This window comes from Balaenoptera ricei, chromosome 8, assembly GCF_028023285.1.
Source record: "Balaenoptera ricei isolate mBalRic1 chromosome 8, mBalRic1.hap2, whole genome shotgun sequence".
NCBI classification, from domain to species: domain Eukaryota; kingdom Metazoa; phylum Chordata; class Mammalia; order Artiodactyla; family Balaenopteridae; genus Balaenoptera; species Balaenoptera ricei.
The window spans coordinates 32,257,700-32,284,643 of NC_082646.1; the positions used below are offsets into that span (position 1 = coordinate 32,257,700).

Below are 26,944 nucleotides of genomic sequence, written 5' to 3' on the forward strand. Positions count from 1 at the left end.
TCTTATTTGAGATGGGAAATGATCTCTTCTGAAGTATCATCTATCAGCTCATACAATTTCTATTCATTTATTTAGTCCTGCGGCAAACACTTAAGTTATCTGCTAAATGTTAGGAACTGTGTATGGTGCTAGCACCAGAGAGAAGCTTGCCTATGGTGGTGACCAGCACCAGAATAAGTGGATGTATAAAGTATTGAAATGAGAAGGAGAAGAAGATCCACTGAATATTAACCTCATTTGTTCAGTTCTCCCCTCTTGATCTGCTTAACTGGTTACAGAAATCTGACTGTCTACTGCTTAGAGTAGGTGATGCAATTAAATTAAGTCATGATGTCATAAATAAAGAATAAAATAAAATTTACCTCTGCTACATATAAGCAAGCGACTTTCTGTTTCGGAGTAAGTGGTAATAATGAGGACTAATGCATAAGGTTCCCTTGACTTTTAAATAGGCTAATAAACATTAAGCACTTATTGTAATGCCTGGGACATATTTAGTAAATACTAACTTTTGTGAAGAATATTACTGTAACCTAACATTCATCAATATTCTGAAGAATATGTAAATGATGTGCTACATAACTTTAATTTGCCCAGAGATTTCTTTGCTCCCAAACACGTAGACCACGCAATTTTCCTATGTTACTTCCAAGCAAGTATTCATTCAACAAGTATTTATCAGATACCCACTGTGAATAATAATACTATCCAGAAATTTATAATCTTGTTGAACAAGCAAGAGAAAGGTAAATATAAAGTAACAAAGAGATATAGAATATGATTCAGTGTTAAAATCAATGATATAAGCAAGGGATACCATTCTGTCTCTTGGCCTATACTAGACATTGTTAATCATTTCCATTTTTCCCCATTTAATATAGAAACAAGTTCAGAACCCTTTTTAAGATAGTACTGCAGGAAGCCATTACCTTTGAGTTTACCTACTGGGTAAACTATTTGCCATCTCTAACAAGACAAGTTTTAAAGAAAATCAAGGACACTTACTCAAATATCTTTTCTGGCACCTCAGCATAATTTTTCTGCCCCTGTAGTCATAAAGTCTTCATCTATGAATCCTCTGCCCTTATTTTTCTCTCCTGACCATGTCTCCCACCATCATTGAAATGATTTATAGTAAAATAACAATGAGATGTTATTTAGTATATGGATAGATCACGCTGCCAGTTGGAAAACAAGATGAGTCAAGCCATCACTTCAGTATGTGGGAAGCAAGTAAACCACTGCAGTGGCCACCAACACTGTTCGTCAGTTTCCAGTTCTCCCTTTCTTCCAGTTACCTGCTCTGGTAGAAGTAAAGGTCTGGCCATGTGATTAGCTTTGGCCAGTGAAACGTAAACAGAAGTATTTTAAAAACTGATGGGCAATTCTTCATCTTCTGATTTCCCTCTGCCATGACTGTTAATTTTACAATAACGATGCCTCATTAGCTCAGGTCCCAGAGTGAGAAAACAGGAGGCAGAGCCCTATCAACCCAAAGTAGACATGCAGTGTGAGTAGGAAATAAAATTTTATTATTAAAACCACTGAGACTTATGCCAGCATGATTTCACCTCTCATGACTAATACTACTCTATGACTGTACGTAGTTCAAGGGAAGAATCCATGGAGGAGGCTCACCAGACCAGGTAACAATATTGAAGAGACTTGATAGCATGAGATTTGATGAGGAAACAAAAAGTCTCATCTCATTCTAAAATGCTCTCCATTGTGAAACCCAACATTGATTTACTAATAGCTTTTGTGGGGAAAAGAGATCCACATGGAATGTACACAAAACTCTTTTTAAAAAAAAATAATAGCATGAATTTAGCCATTAAAGTAAAAGGCCGCTTTTTATTATCTCAGTGAAAATCCAAGTACAAGGCTTTTTGAATTGTCTCAAAAGTCTTCAAATTACTTGGCCTTCAGCATTGACACATAGTTTCAAGGTAACATGACCTTTTTTGTAACTTCTGTGTGTGTGTGTGTGAATGTGTGTGTGTGTGTGTGTGAGAGAGAGAGAGAGAGAGAGAGAGAGAGATCTTGATGTGCTTAGCTTAGCACTTTTAGGGCCCAAAAGAATTTTAAAGAACATTGAAGAATACTGGGCATTCATATGCATTTTCTGTTTAATTAATTGTTGTATCATTTTTGATTGAAGTGAGTTACATATTAAACAACTATCTTGAAAGTCACTGGCTTTTGACATATAGATGTTTATCACCATCACAGTACATGAATTGTTTGCATTAATATCTAATAGCTTTGACAATTCTTTGATCTATTCTGAGATATGTAGTCATTTCTACTGCCTTTATTTTTTCTGTCTGAGGTGGGAAGGGAATTTGTTTCCTTGAATCTCAATGACAAATCAAAATTCAGCTTTATTTACTTGTATGCATCTTAGCTTTGGTCCTATAAAGTACTTGATTATTTCTTTACAAGAGAATGAGGATGAGATACCATTCCTCCATTTTTTATTGTATTTATATTTATCACCTTTTTTCTTACTCATTTATATGCACAAAAACTATTTTTTATTTTAGTGCTGCATCATAGTGCAACTTTTATAAAGGCATTTTAAATGACAATAAGATATCCAAATATAAGCTATAATTCATCTTACATATGGTGCTACTAGTGAAAATATCTGAGGTTGAAATCAGATGAACAGTTATCTCCTGAGCATTAGTAGATTTGCACACACAAAAGCTATGACAGCTGTGTCCCAATTTGCTCTACTTTCTAACAGCTGGACAGTCACTTTCAATAGTAATCATAGGGTATTTCTCCATTTTGAAATATTAATATGTGAAAAAATTGTTCTGGAATTCAGTGAAATCTGGTAATGAAAAATGACTGAGTCTATAAATAGCACTAAAGCCATATAGGTTAATAAACATTTAAGTACAATTATAGATATACATAGTTTGTTTATATGTATATATGAGATATAACTAATATACATGTTAAATAATATGTTAATTTATATTTTAATAATAAATATAAATTTGTATGTATGTATGTGTGTCTGTGTGTGTGTATATATATATATATACCACAAATAATAAACCATGTGATTCTTATATTAACTCCCAGTTAGTTTTCTCTTAGGAATTGATGAGCCCTTTAGTCAGATGTGATTAACAAAATGTTTTGTCTTTGCCACACAAATCAAGCTTTTAAACATTAGGGTATTTCAGGGTCAGCTTCTCTGTTGCACACTGTTCAATTCCATGTCAGCTTTGTTGGACTGATTACATCTTCCTGAAACTTACCCTGTAAAATAATTTCAGAGAATTCTCACTCTTTGAGAATAATCATAGTTCATACTTTAAGTAGCTTTCCTTGACAATGTTTCTAAGAATGTTGGTTTTCCTATATTAAGTGTTTTCTAGAAGAAATACTAAATCTACTGCTTTCTGGGAATGACTTTTCTTTCTGTTTTGCCTGTTACCTTCCTATATCTCTGAGCTATGTTGGCAGTGGGAAAAGCAGATATTTTTGTCATTAAGGTTGTCTTGTTTTCTGGGTGTGTTAAGTTGGTATGATTGAAAAGACCTTGCTCTTCAGCAGCCTAATCTATGATACTCTCTGTCATGCTGTTCAACATTGCCCTTCCCCATCTGCCACAGTTCCGAATGTTATTGTTTCATTTTTTTCACATCCTTTACATGTAAACAACATCACAACACAAAGAGACTATAGTAGAAGAGAACTATCAGAATTAATTAATTTGAATTATCTTAATATGATAAAATACAGCATAGTTAATTTAGGGCAATCTTTATTTTCACTGATTTTAATTTTCTAAAACCTTAGACCAAAAATTATTTCCATTTTAATGTAATTTTATGATCACTTCTATAATCTACCTATAAAATACAAGTGGTCTTGAAGGAAAGAGTATAATTGCTCGCTGTTGTACAATAAATAACAAGACCAATCCTTGTTCCTTAAAAGATCTAGTGAGGTGAGGAATAATAAATATCAATGTAGTGCTTTGGGCATTACTACACTGCTGGTGACTGTTACTGGAAAATGTTCAAAAGGACTTTACAATGCTCTTTTTTTCTTTTTTGATGGACTCAGATTTTTAAAGAAGAATAATTTTGAGCTCAGGGATTTATCAATTGATTACTCTCCAAAAATATCATCTCTAAATTGTTACTCTGAGGAAGTTTGTTTATAAAACATTAACACTTTGGTTTGTGCGAAAGGGAATTATAATTAAAAATAAAAAGGTATGTAACTGGCAAACAACCAACTCCCTCCTCCTCAAACCTTTATAAACAGAAAGGTTTTGTATTACTACTGAGTTCTTAGAAAAATCTCTGCTAGAGAATTCTAAATAAATGTCTGACATTTAATCAGCTTTGCTCTTGAGTTGCTTAAAAGCAGAGTGAGCACAGGGAATGGTTGTTTTTAGAGAGCTGTTCCAGGCTTTTGGAAGATTGGTTCTTGCCAGACCATGGGCCAGGTGTTAACCAAAAATTCCTTAATGAAGATTGGCCCGCTGGCAGTCCCAGGAGGAATTTAGTTCATTGATTGCAAGCTTCAGTCCTCAGGAAACACTGAGGAAAAAAATGTTGAAAATGCTTTCATGCTGATTTTTAAACTAACATTGTTAACGAAGTCTAATTTTCACCTTTAGCAGCTCACAGGGTGAGACTCCAGCCCTGTGCTTTTTAAGTTAGGAGATAATTTATGAAAAATTATCTAATTAAATTCAGTTTAATCCTAATTGTGTATTTTAGGGTCTGTTCTACAAATTGACTTATTCATTTTAAAATTAGGGACTCCTGCCCTACTCTCCTTTATGTTCTCCATCTCTCCCTTGTTTCTTTTTCCCTCTTCAACAATACACTGCGTGATGTCTCGCCAATGAAGGTACTATTTTGCGTTCTAGGACACTTTTGTATAAGATGTCATTAGTTGAGGGAGAGTGCAAAGATTATTAGAGGTAATTTAGTAATAATAATAATAGTGCATTAGGCAGTCACAGGCCTGACTCTTGATTAGTCTTGCTGAGCTTGCTATTCTAAATTAGACGGTTGCATAGGATGAGAACCTGGGGGATCTAGTCAGTCACCTAATTCCATATATTGCTGGATAGATCCGAGAGTAGATCCCAGCTATAGCAACAAACAAACTAAATGCTTTAGTCCAGCATTCTTCTTCTCTTCTGTCTTGGTCACAGCTTTTTAAAGGGTGGTGTGGATTGACGCTGGTGAGCCTGGTAGTATAGGTTTTGATAGAAATAGTGCAGAAAAAGAGGCAGTTATTTTATAATTGATGGCTGAGCCAGATGGCAAGCAGGATCATTTCAATGGAACTCTTTCCAAAATAGTCCTTTAATGTTCATGCTAGATGTGTTCCCACAAACATCAGGCACACCAGCTACATCAAAATTAAATTTCTTAGAAATAAAATATTTGGGTATTTTTCAACTTTATTTCTGATAAAACTGCCTTTTATTTGTTATCTTACCTCAAAATGCCTTTCAGTGTTTAAGAGCTCTGCATATGCATTATTTGCAGTAACCATTCATCTACGTATGTATTTAACAGATCTATTTTGAAAGTCTCCATATGCCCAGACTGGTGAGGCTCTGGGGTTACGTTGGTAAACAAGACATAGTCCTTTCCCTCAAGACATGTAATATTCTGCATATAATTTTTTTTTTTACTTTCCTATGAAACTTTCAAAGAAATTATAAAGCATCTTTTAGTATCTTTTTTTTAATCCTTATACATAACCAGCCTCAGCGAGAAGCCGCTACTTAAATTTTAAAAAAAGCAAAACATAGAATATGTTGTGTTTACACTAAAGGATTTATTTACATTCCTCCACAATGTGTTCAGCACAAATTGATAGGCTAAGTGGCCAGTTATGTGCCAGGGGCACTTTTCTAGTTGATAAGAAAGTTTTTCATATATATGTTTGAACAACTTGTTGAAATATCCATTTGTGCGACTTCCCTGGTGGTGCAGTGGTTAAGAATCTATCTGCCAATGCAGGGGACACGGGTTTGAGCCGTGGCCTGGGAAGATCCCACATGCCATGGAGCAATTAAGCCCTTGTGCCGCAACTACTGAGCCTGTGCTCTAGAGCCCGTGAGCCACAACTACTGAGCCCACGTGCCACAACTATTGAAGCCCACGTGCCTAGAGCCAGTCCTCCACAACAAGAGAAGCCACCACAATGAGAAGCCCGTGCACCGCAATGAAGATAGCCCCTGTTCGCTGCAACTAGAGAAAGCCCACACGCAGCAACAAAGACCCAACGCAGCCAAAAAATACATAAATTTAAAAAAAAAGAAAACAAAATTAAAAAAAAAGAAATATCCATTTGTACTCTTATTTTAGATGACAGCAATGACAGCATACAACTATATATACTACCATTGTTATATGGGAAAAGTGTCTGTTTAGCCCGCTGAAGATTTTGGATTTCAGGTTCCCTTGTCTCATTATTGCCTCACTTATGTCTGTTAGTCACAGTCAAACCACTGGCAGTTCTGTCTTCTTGAAAGAAAATTGTTGAGTTGTCATGTCATTTAGACCTGAAAAATATCTTAAGTGTCACGTTAGCCCAGACCCCTAAACTATTAGCTTAGGAAACAGAAGCCAGAAAGATGACATGGTGTGTCTGATGCTGCTCTTTGTTGTAGTGGGGAAAGTCACCAGAACTAGAACATGATGGAGCTGAATTCAAGACTCCACTCTTCCACAGACCACCCTTCCATTCTTTTGACTTACAGCAAATCACTTTAACTTCAGTGTGTTGGTTTCATTACCTGTTAAAGTAATATAAAAAAATTAAATTTAAAAGAAAAAAGCAGAATGAAAACAATGATAATTACTGCAGTGATATTTACTTTTTGTCAACTTATATTTACGATAGACTTACAAAATTGGATGCTTGTAAACTATATTACACCCCACAAAAATTAAGTGGTCACATTGCGGTTGTTTAGCAGCAGAAGTGGTACTGTTTGGTTTATATAACACTCAACCTACATTTCTGGGCAAACATTGTTCCTAGGATGTATGGTATGATCATGAAACAGCTATTTTACAAATGAAATGTTATAATAAATCCCTTTGCAAGTTAGGCATTTCCTGACGCAATGACCATTCTTTGCTTTTGGATTTTATCTGCGGTACATTGGGTTTGTGACTATCAGTCATGCTGCTGGCTCCTGGATGTCTTATGGAGACAGTGGGACAAATGAGTATTTCTGCACTGTTCACTGTCCACTGAATTTGTGTGAGGTGGCACAGTCTGCAGAGATATCATTATTTGTTTCTATGGAATCATTGATGAAATATTTTAACCCTTACTTCTAATAACTCAGCATTTACCCTTTGGATCTTATGTTGTCATAGATAATATTATGATCTGAGAAGAAGAAATAAAAGTACTACCATTATTTGTGATTTCGTTTCTCCTTGCACATAATTTGTGACGATGATTACCAAATGCATCTATTAGGACCAGGAATGACTATTCCATGAAACGGGGAAAGTTAGATAAGGGGTCAAAGACACTAAAGTACGTAGCTCTTACCCTAGGTCATTGTGTATCAAAAACGATGCCCCAGAGAAGGTTTCAAGGTCAAAGACAGGAAAGTGAATCCAAGATAGATCATCAGTCAGGGAGGTAAGAAGAAAAATCAGATGTGAGGTATGAAGTCAAAGCAAGGCAGTGAAGGAGCCAGGGAAATCAAGAATAAGAAGCAGAAGACTAGAAGGTTTGAGGTGGTCAGTGGTTCTCATACTTTTGGGAGCATCAGAATCACCTGGAGGGCTTATTAAAACAGTAGTGCTGGGCTCCACCTCCAGCATTTCTGCTTCGGTAGGTCTGGGATGGGGCCTGATAATTTACATTTCTAACAAGCTCCCAGGTGATGATGCTCATATGGGGACCACACTTTGAGAACAACAGTTGTTCTAGATGAATCCCAGAGTAAGTAATAGTGCCTGCAGTGATTTCATGAGCTCCCGGGATACTTGGTTGGGCGAGCTGAGTTTGCTTAAAGGTTTAGGGACAGAATAGACAAAACATTTTGGCTTTTTCCCTTTCATTTTAATTCGCTTTTTAAAAAACATCCAATGCATAACTTAAAGTTATAAGGATGTGAACCTCCTTCTGTATTAAAATATAAAATAAGAACTTATATTCTTGCCATATAAACATAAATCAAAATTATTCCCTCTCTATGAAAAATGACATATTTCATATTTTTATAGTTTAACAACTAGTACAGTGTTCTGGTTAAGAGTGCGTGTGCTGAAGATAGACTGTCTAGGGTCAGATATTGATTTCACCACCTGCTTTGTGCCCTGAGGTCATAAGTTTCTTAAACTCTCTGAGCCTCCTTTGTGAAGTGGGGATATTACTGATTGCATAGAGTTGTTGTGAGGATTAAATGAAATAATTTAAACCACTTACTGGAATGCCTGGAACACAATTATTGCTCCATAAATGTCAGTTACTATTGGAACACCAAAGTAAATGCCTTCATTCAGGAATGTGACTTTGTATATAACACTTGGTAGCTATCTCAGATTTAACCTGATAGGTTGCTCTCTATAATTCATTACAACTCTTCTGCTAAGAATAGCCCTGAATTTGGCATGAAGGTATAAATTATATATAAACAATGGGATTCAGAAGTCAAAGTGGATTACAGATAGCAAAGAATCTCAAATTGCCTCTAGCAAATTTCAGACTAAGAAGGAAAACTACCTTCTCTTACACAGAAGTTAAGAGCATTAGCTCTGGGACCAGAGCACGGTGACATGACTGCAGAGCCAGTGCTCTGATCTCCTAGTCGATATGCAGGGAGTGGGGACATCAGCTCCTCCAGCCACCTTTGCTCTTCCTAAGACTGTCTCCCACACAAAGGCTAGCTGGGCAAGCACAACACATTAAACACTGAATTATCCAAAAAAAAAAAAAAAAAAAAGTTGAAATTCTCATACATACCGGAACATTTGTAAAAGGGAGAGAAGCCTTTGCATTTCACATTCTGATTCCTTGTTCACTCTCCTTCTCTTATTTTGGAAGCTTTAACAACCACCCTCCGCAGCCCAACCTTTCAGTGGTTTCCACCAGCAATTTAGGCCTCCCTGACTAAGCTCATTGAATTATAGGCTTCGGAGTAAACTCTCTGCAGGAGGACATAAATAGACTGTGGCTGCAGTTCTGCTTACAGAGGGGCCTAAAAAGTCAAAATCTCAAGTGCAAAGAACTCTGGACATTGGGAGATAGGAAAAATGGGTTCACTGTAAGGTGCAATTCTGAAGCAAACTACCTGGAGTTAGGTCAGATTTCATAGCTTAACAGCCTAGTCCCTACAAGACTGTACTTCAGTCACCTGCTGAAAATTGTGAGGTACCCAGGTTACCCATACTCTTTACCAACTGGCTATAAATTCAGGGTTGCCTATAAGCCCCTCGAGTTTGATAATTTGCTAGGACAACTTATAGAACTCAAGAAAGCACTATAGTTACAATTACAGTTTTACGATAAAGGGTACAAATCAGGACCAGCCAAATAAAGACACTTGTAGGGTGAGGACTGGGAAGGTCCGAATCATGAAGCTTCATGTCCTCAGGACATGTCACCCTCCTAGCACATCAGTGTGTATCACGGACCAGGAAGCTTACCCAAGACTCAGTGACGAGAGTTTTTATAAGGGTTTCATTCTGTCGACATGATTGATTGAATTGGTGGCAACAGGCTAGGGCTCCAAGGCCTCTTACCTCCAGGGAGGTTGGGAAGTCAGGCTGATATCAGAGCTCAAAGCCACATGATTGGTCTTTCTGTTATAGCCAGTCCCCATCCTGAAACTATTTAAGGGCCCACAGAGAATCACCTCATTAGCATAAAATCAGGTATGGCCCCAGGGGCCTACCATGAATAACAAAGACACTTGCATCACTTGGGAAATTTTAAGGGTTTAGAAGTTCCCTTTTAGGAACCCAGGACAAAGATCAGACAAGTTCTTTATTATACAACATATGGAAAATAGAATTAGAATTGGAACTATTTTAAGTCACCAAAAACGAAGGCCAAAAAAAGTATGATTTTTATGATGGAGAAACAACTGGAAAATGTCATTTGATTATAAAATAAATGGTCATTAAACATCATTAGATTCTTTTAATTTGTTTTTCACTCAGTTGTTCATTCATTCAACAATATTTATTGAGTATCTCCTGGGCTAATCATTGAAGATATACTGTTACACTGTAAATGAAAAAAAAAATGTTTGTTTGTACAGTTGACCCTTGAACAAAGTGAAGTTTAGGGGTGCCAATACCCCACACAGTCAAAAATCCACATATAACTTTTGACTTTCCCAAAACTTAACTACTAATAGTTTACTGTTGACCAGAAGCCTTACTGTTAAATAAACAGTTGATCAACACATATTTTGTATGTTATTTGTATTATATACTGTATTCTACAATAAAGTGAACTAGAAAAAAGAAAATGTTGTTAAGAAAATCATAAGGAAGAGAAAATATATTTACAGTACATATATGTATTTATTGAAAAAGATCCACAGACCCACACAGTTCAAACCCGTGTTGCTCAAGGGTCAGCTGTATTACATGGAAAAGAGGAAGGATGAACTATTTGAAATTATTTGCTCAATTTTAATTCCAATTGAAACGAGCCTGAGTTCTGAGATAATCATTAATTTTGCTTGTCAAAAATGATGTTAAGAGAGCTCCCAAAGTACAAAATATTAGGCATCAGGTCTAGATTTATGAAGAATTTGGGGAGGTAGGGGATAATAGAAAAAATATGGATGTTGTTTGTTTAACCACAAGGCTGCCATTTGGCCTTATGTTTTTAAACAAAATCAAGAAGTGCTTTGAAATGTGATGTGTTTTAAACTGTTCTTTTTTTGCTTTCCTGTAATTGGAGCAACATACTAATTTCTACAAGTTGTGACTACTAACAGAGAGCAATCACCTCACAGACTTGTACCGAAGAGATGAAACCATCCAGGTGACAGGACACGGCCATGTGCAGAGTCCCCGCTTCCCAAACAGCTACCCCAGGAACCTGCTTCTGACCTGGCGGCTCCATTCCCAGGAGAAAACAAGGATACAGCTAGCCTTTGACAATCAATTTGGATTAGAGGAAGCGGAAAATGATATCTGTAGGTAAGTGGGAAATAAAATCCATTTCAGGGTAAAATTCCAAGGTGGAAAAAAAAAGACAGATTTAAAACATCACATCAGACTTCTCTTTAGGGCCCTCCGGACCTATCCGAGGTACTTGACTTCTTTTTCAAAAAGCCTTTATGTCAGTCCTAATGGACAAAATAAATTGGAGCGCAGACTGCCTCTGCAGAAAGCCTGGTAACCTGGCATGACTCACAGAAACTCACTCCTGCAATTGTCAGAGCCAGGCTGTGTGACTCCCAGAGAAGGGGGGAATCTGGGGGCCTCTATCTTGGCCAGGCCTAGAACAACTTTTGTGAGCAGGTAGATGCATCCAATATCCCGGTCACCTGCACCATGTCACATGGCTCTGGTGCAAGCCTGACAGGGCTTAAGGAGTGTATTCCCCTGCTGGGCTCCAGGAACTGACCCAGCACTGGGAGATGATGATGGCAAGGACCCTGTCAGGTCCTTACCTGAAATCGTAATTTTAAGGCCTCAGATATGTGTAAGAAGGAAGAGAAGGCAACCTCCCAGGATCAGTGTGCTCCTTAGAGGTCTGTTTCTTCCTGTAGTTTCTGGGTCAGCAGAAGATGAAAGCTGCGCCTGATAATCTTCTCCCTTCTTAGCATGTTTATCAGAGAAAGCCCTGACTGTTGTTCTCTGAATTGTCCGCTCACAGCATCTTATTCACTTAATTAGCATGTGTAAGATGCAGAGGATTTTCTTTTTCCTTTCTGTACTTTACTGCACGCACTTGTTCTGCATTGCCAATGAACTACTACTAAACTGCTAAATTCTTTCAGCAGGTTTTACTTTGAATAATAAAAATTGGGTACTTCAAATTTGGCTGTCCTTTATTGCATGTCTATTATGCTGACAGCTTTTATTATGTTGCTGTTTTTTCAAGAATAACAGCAGTGACCGTTACTTTCTAGGACCATAGAGGGTAATGTATGCCTGAAAGCAGAGATGAATACATGCAGGAAGAGCCAGTTAATATTTACAAAGAGAATAAGCTTGAGGAGACCTTGTGTCTTTTCAACCTTGAAAGGGAGAACTCATTTTCTGTGTTCAAAAAAAAAAAGACCTTGGAAACAAATGAAAAGCCACTATTATGGGGATATATGTATACTTATGGCTGACTCACTTTGTTGTACAGCAGAAACTAACACAACATTGTAAAGCAATTATACTCCAATAAAGCTATTTAAAAAAAAAAAAAAAAAGATTATTAAAGCTGATGTCATTGAAGAGACACTGGTCTCCACTGCAGAGCAAGATTTTGATCTGGTAGTGATTGAGTCCTTTTGGCATCCTGACCTTAAAACTAGGAGAGGAAGTTAGGATGGTTTCTTTTCCAGACCCTTCATCAAATCAAGTTGCTCCTAAAAATTTATGGAGGGAGGTAGAGAAGTAAGAGGTAAAGGGGAGAGGAAGCAGGGAAAGAGGCAGATCAGAGACCTGCCTCAGGACCGTCCCTGAACCAAAATGGTGCTCTTCTGACTTCAGACCCAGAGTAAAAATTGTGCTGATGTTGTGTTTTTTAAAAAACAAAAGTGACCTCTTGCATTATTAACAAAGTTCCAAGCATATTCTTGCTTTGTGCAATAAATATGATTCACATATATTGTATATAAAATGAAATGCAATTGATTTCCTCCCATCTGTTCCAAACCTCCTTGATGTTTACATTGTAATATTTTATTGCCGGAATAGCGATTCTTTCTTAGTGCTTTTCACTTTTCAACACCGTATATTAAGTAGTTAATTTACATAGCACACAAGAGATATTCAGCTGGTAGAATTACATAAACCTTCTTATTTTGCTCATTAGGAAACTGAGGCAAAGGACATAAAGGTCTCACAAATCACTGTCAATGAAATTTAGTAACCATTTTATTATGCTCGCCTCCTCCTTAGATCACCCTGCCTGATCCAATAAGAGCTCTGAGGTGCGTGGGTAAGACCAGTAAAGTTGTATTGGATTTTCTTCATATTCAGACGTGATGGTTCTCATGCTGATTCCTTTTGGCAATCGTGACAGGAAAATATAAAATAGATATGAGACTTCTGCCACTGTTCACCTTGAAGGCTCACCCTGAGTGCTCGTTTGCATTGTGACTTTAGCATCTGAAGTCATTTGAGAAGAGGTAGATTGGAGGAGTGAGACACAGATGCCCGGAACTGAAAGGCACAGAGTTCGGCTCTCAAGCAGAATGTTTTAAGATCTTGGGTGTCTGAAAATAGAATATAAATGATCCCTAGAAGATGTCAGCTTGGTCACTGAAGATGTCCTATTATGTGATGAAAAAGTGAGATGCTGTGGAGGGACTTTGAGGATTCAGACGACTCTGTGGAATATCTGAAACGCCTCTCCTGTCTTCTTCAATCCTGGGATTCTGTGTTTCTCTGACTAGTGCCAGTGGTGAACCCATGGTCTTACCCTCATTCACACACAGCCCAGATATTTCCAATATTGGCTAGCGCACATCCCTCCTCAAAGTCATGTGTTTCCATTATGATACGATCCTTCCAAAAGACAGTTTCCAAAAAGAGAAAATAGTCTTTTATTTTATTTTACCATTTATTTTCTACAGTGAGAGTGCTGATTTTATGTGCTGTATAGGTATAGATCATTTCCTTTCTTAAGGAAACACTGGATGTGGTAAATTAATTCAAAGTGGGAATTTGTTTAAAAACTTGATATAGTAAATATTTGGGTATATAATTAGAGCTACATCTCCTAAAGTATGACAATAGATTATACTTGTTAGTTTTTCCAGGAAAACGTTATGAGCCAGATGCTCAGAAAGTAGCCCATTTTGATTTTTGACGATTTAGGAAGAGTTACGGCTAAAAGTGTGTAAGGGTGTTTCCTCAGAATAGATTGTTGAAGTTTGAATTTGAGAAACCTAATCCAAAAATGAGTTTTCCTTCTAAAATATCTGTAGGTTATAATTTTCATTTCAGATGATAGGTCATAAGAGATCACATATGTTAGTTTCAATTTCTCAGTGAAAGTATGAATTTCAAAGTCTAGTTTAATCAAAGTTTATGTCAAATTGGTACTAGGTATGATTTTGTGGAAGTTGAAGATATATCTGAAACCAGCACTGTTATTAGAGGACGATGGTGTGGACACAAGGAAGTTCCTCCAAGGATAACATCAAGAACAAACCAGATTAAAATAACATTCAAATCTGATGACTACTTTGTGGCTAAACCTGGATTCAAGATTTATTATTCTGTTGTGGTAAGTAGCTTAACCACCCTATGATTAAAAGCAGACACTGGTTACATGAAGTATAGAGATCGTTTTCTGTGATTAAATTCAGTGGTGTGAGAGTGAATGAACTGTGTTAATTGTCTATGGTATGCTTTGTCCCTGCCTTGTGGCCAAAATGTTAAAGCCTTCTTTAGTGAGAAATGCCATTTTAGCTCTGTTAAGTCAATGCTTGGGCCCATGCATTTTTGAAAGAAAGCATAGTGAATAGAAAAAGTAAAATAGTTTATAGTAAAGCATATACCATATTGCCTTTGATTCAACTGGAGCAAAATAAATGTACAGCCAAATAGAAGGTAAGTGAGAATTGAACCTCTTGGTTTGAAAAATTGTCTATGTAATTCTAATCACAGAAGAGTGCCAATGATTTTAGTTTAAATTATGACTCAAATTTGGGAAGGGCCTATGTTATAATCATAGAGCCTCAGGGTTAGCAAGTATCTTAAGAATTGGAAGGTATAATTCAGGACCCAAGGTTTGATTTTTGTTTACTACACCCATGCTTATTTGTGGTCTCACCTCTACTTAAACACCTCAGCAGCCATTTCCAACTTTATATGGTTCTAACTATTAGAAAATCTTCAACCTCATATTGCGGCATAATCTACCTTGTAGTTAAGTCTAGTTGTTGGGTCACCCATGGTCATGGGTCTTCTTTACTCAGTCATTCATTAGTAGAACAATATAAAGTTCCTTCTTATTGACAAATATTCTGATAGGTGTAGTAGATACAAAGGCAAGCAAGAAGACAGGGTTCTTGAACCTCCTGGAGCTGATAGTCTGGTGGAAATGACAATTAGAAGCCATAACAACTGAGAATGATAATAAGACAGAAGTACTGGGTGTTACAGAGAAGCCCAGGGGGATATTGGGATAATTTTGCCTATACATTACGTTTAGGATACATTAAATATCCCTGAATCCTTCAGTTGTTCGTAGCATATTGCCTTTTGCTCTCCTGGCAACGTCTTTAACTCTCATTCAGTTTATTGCTATCCCTTTTCAAAGTGTGGATGCCGAAACAGAACACAGTACTACAAATGGAGTCAATTTGGGTTTTTTTTTTTCCTCATATGAGTTAAATTTAGAGTAGGAAAAATCTTGGTTTTTTTAATCTAATGTGGTTTCTTTTTTCTTCTTTTTTTTTTGCATTATGATGAGTGGTTAAACACAAAGTGAATTCTACATCAGAATACTATAAATGAAAAAATAGCATGTGGTGATACTGGTTCCAGTTTTAATTTGAAAATAATCCATCAAGCATGATATACATTATTGCACACTCACGCAGTGCTGCTCAGCATTAAAGTGGAAGTGTGAACCTTTGGTTTCTACATGTCTTTGCTTTTAATGTGTTCAGTGATGCATCTGTTCTCAATTGTTCATGGCCAAAGCAGGCTCAGCATGTTGGAATGGTGCTGTGTCAGAATGGCTTAGTGAAGGATCTTTTTTCCCCTTAACATATCAAGGCCTGTTAGCGCTCATGTGTATACTTTTTTTTTTAATTAATTAATTTATTTATTTATTTTTGGCTGTGTTGGGTCTTCGTTTCTGTGCGCAGGCTTTCTCTAGTTGCGGCGAGCAGGGGCCACTCTTCATCACGGTGCGCAGGCCTCTCACCGCCGCGGCCTCTCTTGTTGCGGAGCACAGGCTCCAGGTGCGCAGGTTCAGTAGTTGTGTCTCACGGGTCCAGTCGCTCTGCAGCATGTGGGATCTTCCCAGACCAGGGCTCGAACCCGTGTCCCCTGCATTGGCAGGCATACTCTCAACCACTGCTCCACTAGGGAAGCCCCATGTGTGTACTTTTTGTGAAGCTTTGGTTATGACTAAGTTAAATGGTCCATAAGTCAGTTAGAAACACCTTAACTCTAACACCATATCTTTAAGGCAAAATAACTCCTTTTTGTAGAAAAAGGCAGTGCAGGTGTGGATTTAGGGAAGAATGAATATTTTTGTTTGAGGTGCTTTGGGTTACAGTACAGGTTCATCACTCATTTCCTAGCCAATGTTAAGTGGAATATCGGACAGCCTTTGTAGTATGGATGTAAACCTTTCGGCATGACTCCACTCACTTACTTATTCACCTCCACCAGTACATTCAGTTGTGTTTTTAGAAATGATGGTAGTCATAACTTTTTTGTTATACAGCCTCTTGGTCTGCATTCATTGAAAATAGCTCCAGGCTCTCTTTCCGCTCCTAATTGGCTTCTGGCACTAAATATGATCAATTAGGGCCAAAGTGCTTTGGTGGCTGAATTCCAAGAGGTAGAGTGAGCTTAACCTTCAGGTGTATATAAACTCTACATCTGTGTGGCTTTTTGATAAACTCTTTCATTTGATTCTTGTTCAACAGGGATCATTTATGCCTTGACCAATGTTTTGGAAAGGTCATTTTATTCATGTTTAAATTTTTCTCAGAGAAACTTTAAAGCAGAGATTATGAACTCAAATGCTACAGAGCCCAGACTTAAAATTCATAGTGAGCCAGATATAAAATTAGAGGGAGACAGTGGGATTAAAAATGGCAAACCCCAATGTATGTCAGTCAGATCATTATGCTGTACACCTTATACAGTGCCATATGTCAATTATATCTCATAAAACTGGAAAAAACGGCAAGCCTTCTTTAAGTGTATTTAAATAATGATTTTTTAAATGTTGTACAGGCCCACAAAGCCTGTAGAGTTTGGAGGCAGCTGTTTTGCAATCCCTCCTTTCAGGAATGGCAGGTGCTGGGGAAATTTGAGCAATAGTTCCCGAGCAATCACAGTGCTCTTAGAAAATGGCAAGTAGCTATTTGGATAGGTAAAGACCACCTCCCTTCTCATCTCTACCTTTCTATCTCTCAGCCTTCCATCAAACGTTTCTCTTCTTCCTACCTTAGTGACTCTCCAGTTGTATAAGGGCCTCCCCTGAGGCTGTAAGTTATAGGTGCCCAGGACCATAAGAGCCCACTACACTGGAATCACATCTACATGGTTCATGCTTATGACGTTTTTGGAATACCAAGTCTAGTGTACATTTTTAGTCAATTTTTCACTCCAGCAAAGTGTGGGAGACTGACTAATGGTTAACATCTTGATCACTTATTTTTGGTTAGCAATTATTCTTATATTACAATTTTGTTTGGTGTGCTTGGAATTCAATCGTCTACCTTTTTCTACAGCATCTATCACAGTCTTTCCTAGGGCAAGGCAGCACAACCATAGGGGACCAGAGCTTTGCTGTAAAGCACACTTTGGATCAAAGGAAATTTCCCCAGTTAGTAATGGTGTGTGATATAGAATGGGTCTCTTACCTTTTGGTTTTACATCCATAAAATGGGGATAATAATTGGAGTTGGTGTGAGATTTTAAATTAATAGCAAATACTTATCATAGCACCTAGGATATAGTGGAAGTGCTCAATGAATAATGGTGATAATGATCCTACCTTTACCATCACAAATTGTGTGTGTGTGCGTGTATATATATATATATATATATATATATATATATATATATATATATATATATGTATTCCCTCTAGGTAAATGGTAATGAACTATTTGAGGGTAGGACAAACATCCTGTGTGTATTCCACACAGTGCCTTATACGTGGCTAGACAGTGTGTTTGTTGAATTGACTCTTCCTGAGAAAATATTTCGTATTTCAAGTTTTTGCTCTCCTACTCAGCTTTCTTTCCTAATTTCACTCAGCTGAGGAGGATAGATACCATCAGAGGACATAATGAAGCAGAATGGATAATGTTATCAAACTGTTATCAAGATGTGTTTGTCTAAATAAATTAAGCTCTCCCATCTCAAATCTAGTTTATTGGGGAATGAATGGATGGATTGGATTGTTAGGAATCTTTGTTGGAAGACCATTAAGTAGTTTATTGGAAAGGTGTCCAATTACAAGGCTCCCAATGGATGGTGTGCAAAGAAGTCAGTAAGCATGGTTATATGAATTTCAGCTCTGCTGCTCACTGGCTAAAGGCTCAGTTTTCTCATCTGTAAGATGGTGATAACACTGCCTGACACACAGTTAACTAGTTGTAGGATTAAATTAGATAACTTTTGTAAGCCACCCTGCCTGGAACTTAGTAAATTACTCAAATATCTGCTGCCCTTATTGTTATCATTATCACTGGCATAATAATTAATATATCATCAGATGATAAATGAACTTGGCAGTCCTGTACAAACAGCGCAGCTGTCAGTGTGTGTGTGCATACACATATACACACACGTCTGACCATAATTCACCTCCTTCATCCAAGGTAGAAGCATTTTATTGTATATTGTGACAAACATTTAAAAAGCCTTTTATTTGTGTGTGTGTTTAATGGAAAGTACATTTTTTAATTCAAAAATTCAAAAATTATTTATAATTTTTTTATTGAAATATATTGATAAATGATTTACAATATTGTGTTAAAATAAAAAATTAAATTATTTGAAAGCTATTCCAAACCTTTTTTGTTTTATTAACAAACTGTAGTTTATTTCATAAGTTAAATTTACTAATACCCATTCTAAACACTTTCTAAAATAAAAAAGCAATTTTATCACCAATTTTTTAACTGTGTATCTCTGCAGTTTGAATTAACTTCAAGTGGCACAGTTAAGATTGCCATTGAGATTAAAACTCCACATGAATCATGGCTTTGCATTATAAATAATTTTTTTAAATAGAGGAAGAAAGGGAAGAGGATGGAAAAGAAGATGAGGATGCAAAGAAAAAGGAGGAATAAAACCAGTGAGTTAATAAATAAGATTCTCAGTTATAACAACTTTCACAGATTCTAATTTTGCTCACCTAAAACTTACCAGTTGGTGAAACAAAAACAAAATAATGGTGGACAATTCATTATTATTCCCCTAAACTAATTTTCAAACAAAGCTAGAGAGTAAAGGACCTCATTCACTTTCTCTACAAAATGTGGAAATTCCATCTTTATTTGCATAGTCAGATAAAAATTGTTGAAGGTTTTGAATATCCATGGGTATTCTGACCACTTCAGCCAGGACTGTATATAGAGCCAAGGATAGTCAAGGTGAGGGTGGTAATCACATAGCAGATTCTGTTTACCTCAGCTTCTACATTTTGGTATATCCTTCTGGAGGTTTGGTGATATGAGAGCTGCAGTATTATTTATTAAATTCCTACTGTGTGCTAGACCAAGCTCAGTCTAGGGTCCTAGAGATACAGCTGTGAGGAGGATAGGCAGATCTCTGTCCTCAGGATCTCATATGGTAGCAGAAGGAAACAAACAATAAACATTTAAGTAAATAGGGAAATAAGTACATACATACAAACATAAATTTTTTGAAGTTCAATAAAAGCTAGAAAGAAGATAAAAGAGAACAGTGTGACGGAGAGTGACTGGAAAAGGATCCACTCCAATCAGAGTCAAGGAAGATCTGTAGGTGTAAAATTTGAATTGATACCCAAAAAAGGAGCAGGAAACACCATGGGAAGCTATGGGAGAAGTGCTTTAAGAAAAAGAACAGCAAATGCTAAGCCCTGAAACAGAAAAGAGAAGACATCTTTGACTGTAATGATTCTTTTGGTGTCTTGGGATTCAGGCTACTGGAAGGAGGCAAACATAAGAGAGGGAAGTAGAACAGTAGCTCATTGCTCTCTCAGCTAAGCATGAGAAAGAAGTTTTCTTATCCTCATCTCAGCCCATCTATTTTGGATGTTTCTCAAATCTTTCAGTACTTAGACCAGGTAAGGTAGCTAAAACCAGAGGGTGAGCTAGGGGCAGATACTAAGAAAATATCAACAAGATAACAAACAAAGTGTGGGGCAGAAAGAAAACAAGGGGCATGGTCCAGGTCAGACAGGAGGATAGCATATGCATACTCCAAAAGCCCTAAGTAAATGTCATGGCAGTAGACTGCCAAGTTGGCAAGCCCAGGAGCGTCAATGGATATTGGTTGAAACATTCATTCTTAACGCCAGAGTCTCATTATTGCAGCATTTTATAGGCAAGGCTAGATAAGTGTTCTTATTTAAAACTTTACAAATGTTCTAAAATTTCACCAATTACAGAGATCATTTTGATGAACGAGGAGTCTCATTGGGAAGGTTAAGTGAATCAGTTATTTTCATCAGATTACCTTCCTAAAACCTGAATACATAATGAGAACTTTGATAGAGTTCTTGAGAGAGTAAAGAGCAAAATGTAATATAGTCCTAGAGCAAAGAATAATTTGACAAAGAATATGGCTAGGTCCAGAAGCAAATGATAGGGGTTGAGGAGAATAAAGGGGAAGTGGCCTCTTGCAGGTGGGGGTGGGGAGCGGAAGAGGAGGAGGTAGGTAAAAATAGGATTAAGGGAGCAGGAGGAGACAAGAAAGTGAGGTGGAATGAAATCCCATGATAATATGTTCCCCTATGGAATTCAGGGCATTTTTGCTAGTTATGTATTCATTTTAATGCATTATTCAACAGACTTTTTATTGGACACCTATTATGTTTCGTGCATAAATACTGGATATAGAGTAGTAAACAAAATGAGACAAGGTTCCTGCCCTCATAGAACTTACAATTTGGTAGGCACAGTCCTGATGATGAGGATGATGACAAATATATTATAAAATAAAAATAGTCATAAATAATAGCATTAACTCTTTGGGTTATTGTGAGGATTAAATATATGGGGCAATGTATGTGAAGTGTTTAATTCAGCACACAGCATATTGTAAATAATCAATCTGCTGCTATTAAACCATGTATTTTGCCTGAAGACTGGTTGTAAGCAAAATATAGAATCTTAAGAGATCCAGTGCCTAGGCCAACCCTCTTATTTTATAAGTGAGGCAACGGACTCAGGTTGAGTAACTTTACCAATGAAACAGTGAACACAGGTTGTGAGTTTGTCTGTGGTCACAGAGCTCACACATGTGTTATCCAATGAGATACGAAAGCTGTGGACCCTCTCCAAAGAAAAATAAATATATCTAAATTTTTGCATAAAATCCCAGGGAAACCCCCTGAATCTCATCTGTGATGTCCCTTAGATGCAGTTAAGAACCCCACACATATTGCCTCTGCATGTTCTCTGACTTTGGGAATGTTTTCTTCCATGTTGGCTAATCCTTTCCAACATAAGCAATGTTTGAAATAGTACTTTACTACTGTAATTAATTTTCCTCATAAAACCCATGTGCTAATCACATGAGCAGAAGACTCCCCAGGTGCTGAGTAAACACATTTCCAACTTTGAGAGGGATGCTGTTTAATGGCACTTGGACAGTCCAGTATCCTGTTTATCTAGTATTACATTATATGGACTTGCCACAAGTAAACTTTTGTCCTTGAAAACCAGAAAGATGCAGTGATATTAAATAACTGGGCCTCTTTATACACATACCACTTGCTCTCTATAACTGTGCTTTTTGATGTACTAATATTTTGGTAGATGAAAGAAGTGAGAAAGATGAAGAAGGAAAAAGCTATTCGACTATATTAGAAAGTAGCTTGCGTATTAAAGATATGCCTAAATCAGAGCAGTACTTCTTTCTTAAAAAGCTATGAAGAAGTGAACCTCAGTAAAAAATATCTCTGCCTAATGTTCACTTATAAATTCAACAGATACTTCTGAGAACTTACTGTGGATAATAAAAAGAAAATGATATTCCTGTGAGGGAGAAAGGCACACAATTATTAAGCACTGTGAATTGCAGTGATGAAATGTGCATGGAATATTCTGAGCACACAAGGAGGAGGAACACATAAGGGATGCAGTGTTCCTCACAAAGATGGGGCTTGCTGGTGTAAGGAAAGATAAAAAAGTATTTTTTTCCTCTACCCTCCTAGGTTCTGTCTTGAACTCTGCAGATTAGACCGGCAAAAAACAGGTTAAGGAGAGAAAAGCACCCAGATCATTAACACATGCATATCATACACACGGGAGCACTCAGTGACGAGTAGCTCAGAGTGGTGGTTGGAACTTGGGCTTATATAACGTTCTAACCAAAGGAGAACACATTTTTAGAGAAGTGACAAGACAAAGGAAAAGGACTTTTAAGTTTCTAGGGCAGCAAATTGTGGGAAGGTAAATATATGGGAGAATAAATGGAAGCGAAGGACTAGTGAGTAAAGTTTGTTATGTGGATTCCTCTGGTGCCTCTCTAGGCTGATAAGGGTTCAGAGTTGTCTCTGGTGAGGGGATGGGGGACAACCTTTGCAAATTTATGTGCTTCTGGGCATGTAGCGGGAGGACAGAGAACTTTTCCTGAGCCTGCTTCTTTTCAATTGCCTTCAGCTCAAAATAATTCTTATGCGAAAATGGCACATTTTGGGGTGGCATATTCCACTACCATTCACTGGACTGGGTCATGGAGGGAATAGCACCCCGAGAAGGGAATGTTGCCTAAACAAAGGCACAAAGTCAGAAAAGCAAGGCATTTCAGAATATTCTGATGAATTAATCCAAAGTGTTGCAGGTTGAGGGTGCTCACCACTTACTATCCTTTTCTATTCTTGCCAGTAGGAAAGAGATACAAGAAGCCAAAAGATGATGAAAGTAGCAACTTTACTAAGGGTGGTCCATGAAATTCCAAATCTCAGGACTTTCTTGTAAAACTAGAATAGAGAATTTGGCTGGGACCCAAAGCCAAAGTATGGTTGTCCCAGTACTGTGATGCAAATTCAGAACAAAGGGTTCTTTTCAAGGGGTCTAGGGGATACACTTACATGCCCCTCCCACTGCATAGAAGGTCACAAATAGTCACAAACAGGCAGGAGAGCTGTTGAGGACAGGATGGCCGACTCCAATCCCAGCTATGCTTAGCAGATGGACCCAGGGAGTGGGGAAGAGCTGAGATCCTTCCCAATGGTTGGTGTCAGAAGCAGGCAACCCAAGAGAGACATGGGGAAAGGGAATGGGGATGAGGAAGGGAGAGAAGATGGAAGAAGTGATGAAGGGAAGAAATTCATGAAGGGAAAAAAATGTCTGTTGATATCTCCATATCTGAGGGCTGAGGCAGGAATATGGAAAAAAGGTTTCTCCTCCAGAAGAGCAAACAAAGATCTTTGTGCCCCTGAAGGGTCCAAGACCACAGTGATTTTTATGCTTTTTTCAGTCAGTCATCTTTGGTTACAGTCTTTGGGGGGTCAATACTACCCACCTCTGGTCCTAAGGAGAGCTAGGTGACCCACTCCATCTACATAAGGATCAGCCATTCTGACTGGGAAATTGAAGATCCCTGGAACTTTGGGGAAACTCCAGTCTTCTCTCCCAGGTGAACGAAGGAATGAGAAATCAATCATACAGACAGGACTCATCTAGCCTTGAAAATAACTGTCCCTAATGTTCCCTTTATCAGTGGAAGTGTGACAGATTAAGGCTGACCTCCATTCAACATTGCTTCTTTCACCTGTGAGAAAATTGAGCTACATAGTCAAAGTGACTCTTCCCTTATTTCGAAATCGAAAAAAGGAGCCAGACAGGAAAAAAAAAAAATTAAAAAGAGAGATTGAAAAGGCATGGAAAAAGAGAGATACATGAATAAATAATCAGGCTACTTCTTGGCTGGGCCCTGCTAACCACTTCCTGATTGGTCTCCTATCTCCCGTCTCCCTACTTTTAGTCTCTCCTGCACATGGTTGCCAGCTGAAGTAGAGCTGTAATCAAATCATTTTCCAGCTGAAAACTTGTGAATGATTTTCAGTTTCCTGTGGAGTAATGTGTAGATGCCTCACTCAGATACTGAGAGCCTTCCGTGTTCTGATCCCCCTAACATTCTAGCTTCAGTTCTCCCATCTCCCTCCACAGATTGTTCAGTCCAGGCCAACAGCATTATGCCCTGACGGCCCAACTACTTCATGATTTTCCCCCTCTTATCTCTGACAGTTAACTTTCAGATGTATATTTCCTCAAGAATCCAAGCCCTCCTCTCTCTGTCAAAGACATACTCATGTCAAATATACCACTTGTTCTTAGCTCCTCAAGCACAAATGCTCGTTCCCTTTGTCAGGCACCCACATTGCTATTCTTTATCGACATTTTTTTTTCCAAAGAAAAAGTAATGTATACATATACCAGACATTTTTGAAACTACATAGAAAAGTAAAAAAGAAAAAATAAAACCACCCATAGCTCCCATCATTCAAGTACAACCACTATGAATATTTTGCACCATTCTTTCCAGCCATTTTTTAACCCATGGAAACCTATTTACAGGTCTCACTGTCTCCATTAGACTGAAAGCTCCATGAGGGTCAGGAGTGCCTTATTCCTACAGGTCTATCACAGGGCATTGTGTACTAAGTAGGTCTTAACATGTTTAACTGAGATGAACCAACAAGTAGTATTCATTGAGTACCTGTGAGGCATCTGACAGTTTGGAGTAAAAGCAATATATAAAAGCAATCCCCAGTGATGCATAAAGAGACCATTGACTATGTTTTTCCAGACTTAGGACCAGAAAGACTTTCTCCCTCTCACTCTAATGTTACAGTCATATCAACATACCAATGGCCCTCAGTTGCTTTGGAACTTTGCCCTCACTGGGCATTGGAAGGGGTGGGGGTGAGAGTGGAGGAGTGGGGGCCCCTGTCAGGGTCAAACGTCAGGAAAACTGTGGATTGGAACCAGGCATCCTGATTGTAAACTCTGCCTCCACTACATTTTAATCTCAAGGAGCATGTAATTGTGTCAGTAACAGCCTGACCTCAGCAGTTCTTACATCAGACTGTGTAATAGTGACATCATAGCAAACATGGTTCAGATCCTCTATTGATGCAGCTGCTGAGCTGCCCTTCCTCATGAAGAATGTCGGCAGCCTTGAAAGACTCAAGTCTTCTTATTAATTGTACAAAGGTCTTTGAGGTCCTGATGTCTGTCACTCCAAGGGTCTTTGCTGAGGCCCCAGGAGCTTTCCAGGTTTTTAAGATAGTCCAGAGCTATTTGTTTGTTTGTTTATTTGTTTTGAGGTTTTCTGTACAGGATAAAGGATATATGACTCAGAAACACTCAAATTCAAATCACTGTATTGTCTATGAGACTTAGGACATATGATTTAAACTGACCAAGCTGGTCTTTCTTCATTTGTAAAATGGGAAGGATCCACCTGCATCATAAAGTTGCTTGAGGATCACCTATAAAATATATGGGTTTGATAAATATACTATACACAACAGAGGGGACTATTATTATTACTGTTACCATCTAAATGTCTTTGGAGAATTAGAATCAACTTAGGTACATCCCAGGTCCTTTAAGAGATATTGTGTCTTAGTTCATCTGGGCTGCCATAACAGAATACTGTAGCCTGGGGGGCTTATAAACAACAGAAATTTATTTTTCACAGTTTTGGAGGCTGGGAAGTCTAAGTTCATGGCACCAGCAGACCCATTGTCTGGTGAGGGCCTGCTTTCTGTTTCAGAGACGGCCCTCTTTTTGCGATAACCTCACATTGCAAAAGGGGCCAGGGAACTCTCTGGGGCCCCTTTTATAGAACACTAATCCCATTCATGAGATCTCCACCTTCATGACCCAATCACCTCCCAAGGGCCCACTTCCTAAAGCTATCACATTGAGGATTAAGTTGCAACATACCAATTTTGGGGAGACACAACAGTGGGTCTCTAGCATGTTGGAACCAGATGAACACTAGGGAGATCTATGGACTTGGAGTAAGGTCAGGCCTAGGAACAGTTATGCAGTATGATTCCGATTCCCAGCTAAACCCACAGATTTAGGCAGATTTGGGAGGAGAGCAAGGCAAAACCTCTTAATACCTCTATTCTGCTATGCTACATTAGATGTATACTCTCTTCATCCCTTTTGAACTATTCATGAAAATATCTTGAACTATACATTTAATATGAAGATTCTAATTTTACCAGTGTATTTGTATTTTAAAAGTTCCTTGATGTCACTCCTATAGAAAGACATTCATTCCTCATCTACAAAATACTGTGCAAATAGCCCCTTTGGCTCAAAGGCAAGCCAGGTCTCTCAAGTATATAGTTGTTCAAGCTATGAATACTCAGTGTCATCTTCTGGCATGTTTTTTTTTTTTTTTCTGAAGTGCTGAAACCAGCTATTTTTACAAAGAGAAAAAGACACTAACCGCCCCCCCCCCCAGTATTTTAATCTCTGCAATAAATGTCTCTATAACAGATAAAGAAATATGAATTTGAAATAGAAACATTTCTTTTAGGCATGGAGGATAGCCTAGATAGGGAAGGGTTTTTTTTAATCATTAAAGAATAGAAATATGAATACAAAATCTTAACCAAGAAATCAGTCCTAAAGAAAAATCTGTTATAAAGGCAGAGCTCTAAATTAAAATTTCAGACCACTACCTCATTTTGATTTAATGGTACAATTAGTTAGAATACACAACTATCAATAATCTGTTTTATTCTGTGCCTTTTGTAAGAACTTCCCTTGGATAACAAAAACATATGCTATTTATCAATATGAAAATAAAATGATGTTTCTAAGTCCCGTTGTGGGCAGAAT

The 26,944-nt window shown here is 37.8% G+C and overlaps 1 protein-coding gene across 2 annotated transcripts in view; it reads left to right on the forward strand.

The window, feature by feature from the left end:
- The window catches only part of PDGFD (platelet derived growth factor D), a 228,057-nt gene that overhangs the window by 142,133 nt on the left and 58,980 nt on the right, over nt 1-26,944 (forward strand). Inside the window, exons 2-3 of one of the 2 annotated variants that reach the window (XM_059930502.1) lie at nt 10,985-11,189; nt 14,265-14,445. In XM_059930502.1, coding sequence (XP_059786485.1) covers nt 10,985-11,189; nt 14,265-14,445 — 386 coding nt within the window. The remainder of the gene's footprint in view (nt 1-10,984; nt 11,190-14,264; nt 14,446-26,944) is intronic. The other variant, XM_059930503.1, reaches the window with a different exon arrangement.